General features: G+C 39.5%; 2 protein-coding genes across 2 annotated transcripts; one reads left to right on the top strand and one right to left on the bottom strand.

Annotated features, from left to right (window-relative positions):
• Window positions 1–223: 223 nt before the first annotated feature.
• Window positions 224–6,558, bottom strand: ube2na (ubiquitin-conjugating enzyme E2Na). The gene is made up of 4 exons (XM_053318872.1): window positions 6,442–6,558; window positions 3,060–3,306; window positions 2,391–2,531; window positions 224–1,498 (listed from the first exon to the last, which is right to left on the bottom strand). The coding sequence occupies exons 1-4, from the start codon at window positions 6,469–6,471 to the stop codon at window positions 1,452–1,454; spliced, it is 465 nt and encodes a 154-aa protein (XP_053174847.1). The 5' UTR covers window positions 6,472–6,558; the 3' UTR covers window positions 224–1,451.
• Window positions 6,559–7,846: 1,288 nt separating this feature from the next.
• On the top strand, window positions 7,847–10,209 carry c1qtnf13 (C1q and TNF related 13). The gene is made up of 2 exons (XM_053318867.1): window positions 7,847–7,923; window positions 9,140–10,209. Exons 1-2 carry the CDS (start codon window positions 7,884–7,886, stop codon window positions 10,207–10,209), a joined length of 1,110 nt encoding a protein of 369 aa, XP_053174842.1. The 5' UTR covers window positions 7,847–7,883.
• Window positions 10,210–10,264: the final 55 nt, after the last annotated feature.

Here is a 10,264-nt window from a genome sequence, read left to right as displayed (position 1 = left end):
CTAGCTTTTATTTTAATCGTCAATTCATCATCAGATTATTTTCGCAATTCATTGTTTGTTCTTAAAATACAAAAAATACCATGTCTTTGGTCATGAACATTATCATGAACTGTATCTGACTACCCAAGTGGTACAAATGTATTTAATGATGTTCTCTTAGCATACAGTACATCAACAGTAGTGTCATATGTATCTCATTAAAAATGACACCCAAGAAACAATGTATTAATCAACAAATTTTATTTACAGAACAAAAAAGTATGCAGGTGGACTGTTTCATAGCATTCTGGGAGCAGGTAAACATTTCCTCCCCCATATTATTAGAAGCAATGAATTTACAACAGAGAACTGAATACAGACTTTTCAGCCAAAGACACACCTTTTGGGGTTTGATTTGATCCTGTCAAAAACCCAGCACCTTCTCGTGCACATATCGCACAATCCCCTCCTCCCACCCTCCACCCCCTACCCCCTCACATCAATAAATAACCCACAGCTCATATGTAACCTTTGCTATGTGGAATAAATGCAAATGGAGGAAGGTAAACCAATGTAGCATCAGACTGTGACAGGGAAAAAGCAGAGAGGTTAGTATGACAATAGTAGGAAAGATTCACATACAGAAGACTGGATATGGTAATAAAATATAAGTGCTAAAACTAAGGACAGGTCCACGATGTCCACCTTAACCTCACACTTTCTCTCCGAGTTCCACACCATCAACAGGTCTACCTCGAGTCTACATTGGCAGTGGTTGAAAAGTATATAACAGTAACAGGCTCAGTTTGTGTTTCAGTCGTATTATCTTTTAACAAAGCCAGATGTGACTTACAGTACAGTAAAGAGGAAGTACGGCTTTGATTGTTTGACCATCTAACATGGGACAAAACTCTGGTCCATCTCCAGGTGACTGTATACATACAGTGAGCTTATAGTAGTTAGCTGCTTTTAAGAAACAACCAGCGACAAGAGGAAGTTAAAAGAAACATAAAAAAGTATACCATATTAACCACATCTAGCCACTTTCCTCCCCATCCCTTCCACTGCTCTGCCTCCCTCCCCGAAATACACATCCCCCCAAAAATGTGGGACATAAGACCTCTATCCCCCTCAACACACTTGTTGAAGTAGCAGTTGGCAAAAAAATCAATATACAAAGAAAGCCAGGTGAGTGGATCTAAAACCTCAGCCCATGCATCTGAACAGCAGTGAATTAGGACAAAGACGAGTCATTTCATTACTAGTGTGCATTTAAATGCAGCAATTGTCATCAATTGTCAGCAGTTTTGTTTCCTTTACAATATATTCATGTTTATTTTATAATATATATATGTATATATATTTGAGACAGTGTCCTTTAAATGCAAATAAGGTAGGAAGAGGTCTTGGCAGAACATGAGGATTTGTGTTCACACTTGACTTCCACTTATGTCGCCACTTGTTAGGCTGCTCTACACTTCATTTTTGTTTCCAGCATAAAGCCTGGTCCATGACTTGGCTGTAGAGAGAAAAGAAAGAAGCAACATTTATCAATATGGCTCTTGTCTGCAGTTAACATGAGGGGGATGCTGCAAAAATGACCCCTGTCCCCCAATTAAAACTGCATAAGAGACCAATCAACACAAAATGAATCTGCAACTCTTCTGATAATCAAGTAATTGCCATTTTTTAAGCAAAAACACCAAACATTTTCTGCTTTTAGCTTCTCATATGTGACAACATGCTGTTTTTCTTGGCCATATATGACAGTGTTCGGACTGTTAGACAAAGCAAGCAAATTGAAGACATTGCTGTGGCCTCTTAAGACACTGTGAATGCAATTCTGTTTTGTTTTTTATTGTTTGAAGAATAGATTAATCAATAAAATATTCACAAGATTAGTCTGTAGGAAAAATAATTGTTAGTTTCACCTCACCTCCAGCAACTATCTTTATCAAAAAATGTTATGTGAAAATGAACTCCTGTCAATCTAGAACCAATGCCAGAATAAATAAATCACTTTTTCATGGAAAAATGGGAGACACAATCTCACAAACCTGCCTTATTATTGCATGTAGCTTTAATTTAGTTTTATTATCATAATCATGACAATAACCACTAATGGCCACAAGGGACCCCTCTTACATGCCTCAGAAAGAACACCTCACATTGGAAGAACTCATTTGGTAATTTACTTTTTTAAAAACAATGAAAACAATGTTCTGAGTAAAGCTTCATTATCTTCCAATAATTCAAATACACAGTATATAAGAAGGATATGCTGTAGATCATTCTGGTCAAGACAGAAAAATAAAGATACAGTAACAAATTCAAAACTGCTAAATACTTTGTAAACAGTGATTAGTAGCTGTATAGTGTGTGTGTTTAGAGTGGATATTCCTTGCTCTCACCTGTCTCTATGGCTTCAGCTTCACTGGACTTCCACTTCTCTGCAACATCATTCGCTAGAGGATCATCGGGGTTTGGTGCACTTAGTAACGCCTGGATTGATAGCAGCACGGTACGAATCTGCAGAGCTGGTGACCATTTATCTGAAACAAGGCGGAAAAAAGACAGAGGGTGCTAAGAAAATCAAAAAAAAAAAGGAGACCAACAAAAGAAAAAGGATGACAGAATGAAAAAGGTGGTAAAAAGAGAAAAAAAAAAGAGTGAGGAAGGAATAGAGGGAATGGTGTATCGGTTTTGAGCTGCAGGGGCAGTGAGGAGACAGTGGTGATAGGTCACAAGTGAAAGGCAAGAGGCCCTTGATCTTTTGAGCAAGATTAAATTGGCAAATCCCTCACTTCATTCACAGGCCAAATGTCACAGGACACAGTACACATGAGGCTTTCCTACAGTAACAAGTCTGACTCAACAGACCGAAGACAGAACAGGTGCAAACTGGCCAGTAAAGCTGCTTGGGAAATGGCACTTTTTCTGTCAGTTGTCCCTTTGAGCTATCAGAAGAAGAATACATCATAAAACACACTGTATATACAGCTTATATAAAATAACAACTGGATACAATCTTGTACGTGCTAAAGCATTGATAGTGACAGAGTCCTGCAGTGCCTACTTACCTTTCAAAATGTCTAGACATATTCTTCCCAGCTTGTCTACATTGGGATGATATATTTTGGTCATGAAGCGTACTTTAGGAGCTGCCATGGGATATTCCTCTGGTAAAAAGAGTTCAAGTTTAAATGTGCCCCCCTCAAAAGGAGAGTCCTGAGGTCCGGCGATGACCACGTGGAAGTAGCGGGCATTGCCCTCATCTGGCTCTGCTTTGATGCCTGGGACAGGCTCTGCAAGCAAACGCTGAGTTTCCTGGTAAATAAAGGAGAAAGAAAAAGAAAGAAATTAACTAAACGTATTACCTACTGATGCCACAAACTGTCTCTACCAATAAGGCCCCATTCAGAGAGCTGTGTGTTGGGGGAATAAATGCTTTTAGTATTTCAGTGGAAGGATGTGTTCTGACAGGGCTGAGATAAAACTGCATACAGTTTACGTTTAGAGAGGATGCAGCACAGAGCACCTGTCATACAACACAAAGCAACTAATGACCTCCACGGGATCCAGGGGCAACCGATTTTTTTTCTTGGTCTGTCTGAAAACTTTTGTGATTATTTTATGTGATGATATATATATACACATGAATATGAGAATTTTTACACACAGTGGGCTCAAGTATTTTAGGCTCTTCTCCTTGAGTGGCTGCACAAACATGGAAACAGTGTAAAGCTTGATAATAATTCATGGCAGTTACCAACAAAGCAGTTTTTTATAGACATCTACATCTGTCCCGCATATTACCAATGCTGCTGGAGACTACATGCTGCAGTGCTGTAGTGAATTTAAAAACACATTCTCTCTTTTTTAAATTCAATATTGATAGATCTTGTTCATTTGAAATATTTCTAACAGCTGTCACCTACACCTCATGGCTGCAAAAAGCTGCGAGTTATTATCACTCTAACAACAGAGACGATAGCCAGAAGATGGACTGCAGTCTGCTCAGATTTATCCTTTCACACAGAGCTCCTCTGCGTGGGCGGCTTTGACTGTAACAGTGGCTCAGTGCAGTGAATCTGAAGACTTTCTGTGCGGTATGTCACTGTCTTTTAGAGGTGACACCGACTCAGCTGCCGCACCACAGGAGACTATTACATCCATACCCGTCAACCACTGCAGCAAGGCTACTCCCAGCTTGTGGTGACAGCCGAATGACCTACGGAAACACGACACACCTTTACTGAGGAAGAGGAGCAGGGATCAGATATAGCTTGTGGTACGCAGAAGCGATACACCTGACAGACTCTATTAAAGCTCAATGCTACACAAGCATTAAAAACTGCAGTCTTTGCTTCATTCTACAGTAAGGCAGCTGTAATACGGATGTTCAACAAACAGCAGGCATTTTGGTTATAATGTCAATCTGTTAAAAACCAAGTCTTTCTCTGTGCCTGTGTGAATGCACTGCACACAAGGCTCATGTACAGTAGTATATCCATCATGGCTGACTACAACATAACAATAAAAACAACATAACCAACTATGACAAAAAAAATAGCATCAAATAAAGCTCGTAAAGCCTCCACTCTTGTTTTTGACACTCTTTTCCTGAACGCAACTGCGAGAGAAATTCCTGAAATGTTTCAGATAACCCACAGACAAAACCATGCAGTGAAAACACAGACGGGAGAGGGGCTCCCAGTCCCAGTCACACGCTCTGAGGGCTCAAGGGCTCGGTCCGCTATGTACTGTTCCCAGAGCTCCCACCTTTTCCCACCAACACCAGCCTGGGGTCTGCTTACTCACTCACCTGTGCAACACCTCTTTCTGTTCATTTTCCTCGATGCTTTCATTATAAAACTCAACACAGACCTAACCCTTTACAAATCAGATCCAGTGGAATAGTGGAAATAGTAGAATTAATTCAATATTTAAGGGTTAGTGGCTGAGGTTTGAGCTTCACTGTGCAGACCTTCTCACATTTATCTCCTGAAAATGGAAAGCTTGTCTGAGTTCACTAAAAATCTGACTTGTGACATCAGAACTAGTTTTGAAGCTAATCCTGGTCCAATATTTGACTTACACAAGTGTGATATACATTTTATGCACTGAAAATGGACTTCCTGTGTCCAGTAGTTAGGGTTAGGGTTAGGGTTAGCTATGCACACTGCTTCTTTATTTTATATATAATACATTCACATATGCAGTGAGTTTTTCATGAGAAAGAAAGAATAAGGATTTTACCAACACTATCACTTTTTATTGTGGAAAAACCAAATCGGACATAAATGATTAGGGTCTGACTGATACTGGATTTTTGGAGCGGATGCCGACACAAATATTTGGGAGTAAAAAAATTCTGATATTGATATATTGTCCGATAATTCTATATATACAGAGTAAGTACATATACACATATTATTTGTAATGATGTAATGACCCTCAAATGCAGTTAGTAAGATATGTAATGGAGGCCATATTTAATTGTTTAGCAGTAAAATGTATCCTAAAAAATGACATTGGTGAACTGAAATAGTAAACTTCACTAGGAATGTAATAATACAATAAAACAACCAAAAAACATATGTTCACATATATATTAACTTTATTTTTACTGTATTTTATACACATCTTAAAACATGTCTGAAGGGGATCTTTAAGTAATGTGACTGTGGGTTTGGCCAAATCTTCATAAAAGCAAAAAGACTGACATGAGTGTCAAACATATTAAATAATAATATATGATAATGATAATAAATCCCATTGTTGAAAGAGAGTGGATGAAAACAGCATCTTTAGCAGACCCTCCTGCTGATACTGCCACCATAGACTGCCTGGGGCCCTGAGGTGAAATCTGTACTGGGAATGACTGGAAACAAACCAGTCTGCTTTGCTGGTTAAGTGACTCTACGTCACTACGTTACGTATAAACTATGATGCTAACCTTTAACTCCCAGCTACTTAACGCTAGTAACTTAAACCAGTGACATAAAAATGCTACAAAATGGAAACATCACATCATATGTTCACTTAGCAGAAACGTGTAACCCTGGGAGTTTCCGGCTTGTGTTCCTGTTTTCATCTTTCAAATAAAACAGAGCTAACAAACTAGCACAGCCTAGCATCGTTAGTCAGGTTAGCCAGCCATTCACAGTCAGATTTAAACAATTTAGGACCACTCGTGTTGTTTTTAAGTATATTTGGAATAAAAGAGCCCTTCTTTATACCGCTCTTGTGTATTACATCCCGCCGTGTCTCGGTGAATCTGGGCACAGGAATGAAACGGAAGTTACTTCAGCGTTAGCGAGCTGGATGCTAACGTTAGCAAACAAAACAGTGAACCGGGGCGGACCAGCGGAGCATTTGGGTGAATTAGAGAGACCGTGTTGAGTTTTAGGCGTCATTGAAAAGTCACACATACTGCTGTTTGAAGGGTGAACTGATTACCTTAATGATCCTGCGGGGAAGTCCTGCCATCTTGTCTTAAATGTGGGCTTAAGGCTCTCAGTGCCTGCTTTCTGTCGTTGGCATTGACAGCGCACACACACACACACACATTTTTCCGGACGGTCTGCGTCATGACAGCTGACAACAATATGATCATTTTTGTAATGATGAAGACACAACCTATCATCTATTTTGTGAATGTCTAAACACATCAGGATTGACTATTTTAACACTGTCAACACACTTTTATTTTCCCTGATGAAAGTGCCTGTCAAGAAAATGTATGTCATTAAGCTATATCTATATTTGCAAAATTCAATATATTTGCCAGCAAATTTGCAAAGACCGAAACCCAAAACTTAAAACTAAAACTAAAAATCCTACCCGGACACTAAAGTACTGCACACACTCTAACTAGATTCTTTTGTAATTCATTTAATGTATGTTTGTTTTCCTTTCTTTCTTTATTGATTAATTTATTGCGCTTTTACTGTTTCTGGAAGGGTAAATCTTTTGTAAGCTCCACTGTGGAACTAAAGTTTGTTGTTTTGTTTTTTACGACTACAATGTGAGCAATATTCAGATGATATGTGAAACTGTCAACTATTATGCTTTGTAGTTCTGCAGTTTCTCAGTAAGCACTATTTGAATACCACTGGTACAATGTAACTAATGTACTTGTACTTTAGTAGTATTTCCATTTTATGCTACTTAGTCCTTCAATTCCACTACATTTCTTCTTATTTTAGATTTTTTATCATTCTCCAGATGAAAACAAATCAACAACAACACTTCAGTCAACATCCTCTGCACCACTGCACAAGCACCAACAAAAACAAACCAATACAATTAAAACAAACAAACAAACAAACAACAAAACAAGTGTCACACATAACCCCCACTCCACTACATTTCTGAGGGAAATGTGGTACTTTTTACTCCACTACATTTATTTGCCATTTATAGTTACTAGTACATTTTCTGATGAAGATTTTTCCAAATTGAAAGCAGGACTTTATGGAGTATTTTTACACTGTGGCAAGTACCATAAACTCAGCAGATACCATAAACAATCATTATTTGGCCATTTAATATACCCTCCTCCACATGTCTGATTCTGTTTATCTAAATTGACAGCTACACTTGTTTGACAGAAAGTATTTTTCTGAGGCTGCCAAAATGTATCCCACAGCTAGCCTATACCTTTTAGACAAAACAAAGCATGAATTAGACCTAACAGTTGCACAGACCAACACATTTTTTTTCACTGCAGACCCAATGAGAGCTATATATTTGAGGGTGTTTGGAGCTCCTCCTCCTGACAAACGCGTACAGACAAAAGGGTTAGGGTTGTCCCTGCGAGTGTCAGGCCTGCTATGTGGACATTAGCAGTGCAGCAAACTCACTGGAACTTCATTTTTTAAAAATTGACTCAGACGAGAATGTCCAGCATGCAATTTCTGCTCCAACAGAGCCCAACAGGTGAGTCTGACATTGATTTGTTTTTGAGCACACATTTATTGAATGAAAACGGAGAGAGAAATTAATGTATGATCCATTATTTTATTTGTTTATGCAGGAAAAAGTTATCAAAAAAGATCATTTTGAATTTTGGGATTATTATAATTGAATATCTGATCTAGTTCATTGTTCTCAAGCTTTTTTTGACATAGTTGTTACACAAACATGCATTAAAATCCATAAAAATTCAGCATGCTACACCATAGATTTTTTTTCTTTTTTGAAATGTTGGATTTTAAGTTTATTTAAACCTAAACGTGAGAGTATCTAACTCTTGTAAAGCTACATTTCCGCCAGCTCACTCATTTCCGAACTCTGACATTACTGCTTTGTTTCGGGCTAAATATCTATTATTAGTCTTTTATAAATATACATATTACAGGAAACAGGAGGGAAAGCCAGGTGTATAATCTGAGCCTGTAATTACTCCTCATGTTGGTTGAAGGTTTACAGGTTCAAGGTTTCCACTAGTTTAATGATGATAGGGAACACTTTTCAGACAAATCTGACCTTGACTCATTTTAAAATACTGTGCACATTTCCAAACATTTAAAAGAAAACACTGTTACAACCGCTGAAGTAATAAGACAAATATTGGTTTTCTACTCGAATGTATCACGCTCTCATCCCTTTTACATTAATATGTTTAAAAGTTAAAACAGCAGAATTTCTGGAATGTAAAACAATTAATTCCTTGAGAAATAATGAAAAAGCTACAGTTTCATGGAGCTGATTTGCTGCGACCTATCCACACTTCCAACTAATGTTTCATTTACACTTTGCAGTGATGTCTTTTAGCTTTCTGCCCTGCCCCACCTCACTAACCCTCCAAAATTTTCCATTGTTCAACACACACAGGAACAGATGAACCAGCAACTAATCTAGTCCCTTCTCTCAGTGCACAGAGAGAACAGACAATATCAGCCACATTATAGAGGGGCTGCTGCTCACACTGGGTGCTTGATTTGAGATCTATCTTGACAGGGCTTAGTCAGACTTCTTTATCAACTTGGAGTATTTTGCAGGCATTATGTCTGTTACACAAGACTAAATCTAACAGAAATGTGTCTTTCTTTAAAACTGACTAGACAGCACAACAACACCTCAAATATTACAGTTTCTTTCTGTCATTTTTAAATATAATTTATTCTCTTTGGGGTTTTTTTGTTTTTTTTAGCTCAGTGGAGCACTCACTGCTACCTGGCATGCTTCTTCATCATGATCGCCTGCTCAAGACCAGTTTCACCCCTTTATTCCCCTCCAGTGACAACAGGGATTCGCTCTGCTTTCTCCGCCACACAAACAAACAGTGTGGTAGGAGGCAAGCAGAAGTCAGTGACCTTCAACAGGCTTACAGTCAACATTGGAGGGGATTTCAATCCGGACACCGGTCATTTCCGCTGTCGCATCCCCGGAGCTTACTATTTCTCCTTTTCTGTGGGGAAATTTCCAAAGAAAATGCTTTCTGTCATACTGGTGAAGAATGAGGAGGAGGTGCAGGCTATAGCGTATGATGACTACCGCAAGAAAGGAAGGAAAGTTCAAAGCCAAAGCATAATGATCACCTTGAAGGAAATGGACACAGTGTGGTTACTGTTACAGCAGAGTCCCCAGTACGCTTTATACAGCAATGCCGGCCCTTACATCACCTTCTCTGGTTACCTCGTCTATCCCGACACCTCCACTAGCAGTTACATCAGCAACCACCTGTCCCAACCAGGGATGTACCACCCAAACTGTCCCCCCCAGGCTGATTCATGGGGTAGTCAGATGTCAGAGCAGCCACGGTCTGCCTTCTCAGTGGCACGGACATCCACATTCATGGGTCAGAGTGGTAGGCAGCAGGACAAACCACCTCTGACCTTTGATGTGGAATATGTCAACATTGGGGGCAGTTTCAACAAAACCTCAGGCCTGTTCACCTGCTACTTCCCGGGGGCCTACTACTTTGCTTTCACTGTGGGGAAACACCCCCGCAAGGCTGTTTCTGTAAAGCTGATGACAGGGAAGGGTGAGGTGCAGGCCATGGTGTTTGATGAGGACACATCGAAGAGGCGAGAGATGCAGAGTCAGAGTTTGCTGCTGTCTCTCCGTCAAGGCGACAGAGTGTGGCTGTACAGTCAGCAGGATGAGCGCTATGCCGTGTACAGCAACCAGGGAAGGTACACCACCTTCTCTGGCTTTCTGGTGTATCCCGAAGCAGAACCAGTCCCCTCTCCCACAAACCAGGACAGAACTCATCTCTAAACGTCTTCAACCTTCACAGTGTCATGTGTAAACTTATTTTGTTTGATTTGTAGAA

This window comes from Scomber japonicus, chromosome 5 (genome assembly GCF_027409825.1).
Source record: "Scomber japonicus isolate fScoJap1 chromosome 5, fScoJap1.pri, whole genome shotgun sequence".
NCBI lineage: Eukaryota > Metazoa > Chordata > Actinopteri > Scombriformes > Scombridae > Scomber > Scomber japonicus.
This window is presented reverse-complemented; position numbering and strand designations above follow the sequence as displayed.

What these genes read in the sequence shown, in the direction of transcription:
- c1qtnf13 (XM_053318867.1), top strand. Translation starts at nt 7,884, where the DNA reads ATGTCCAGCATGCAATTTCTGCTCCAACAGAGCCCAACAG. An exon ending in GCTCCAACAGAGCCCAACAG is followed by an intron (nt 7,924 to 9,139) that starts GTGAGTCTGACA and finishes TGTTTTTTTTAG; the next exon opens with CTCAGTGGAGCACTCACTGC.
- ube2na (XM_053318872.1), bottom strand. Translation starts at nt 6,471, where the DNA reads ATGGCAGGACTTCCCCGCAGGATCATTAAG. An exon ending in ATGTCTAGACATTTTGAAAG is followed by an intron (nt 2,532 to 3,059) that starts GTAAGTAGGCAC and finishes GCCTTGTTTCAG; the next exon opens with ATAAATGGTCACCAGCTCTG. An exon ending in AGCTGAAGCCATAGAGACAG is followed by an intron (nt 1,499 to 2,390) that starts GTGAGAGCAAGG and finishes TTCTCTCTACAG; the next exon opens with CCAAGTCATGGACCAGGCTT.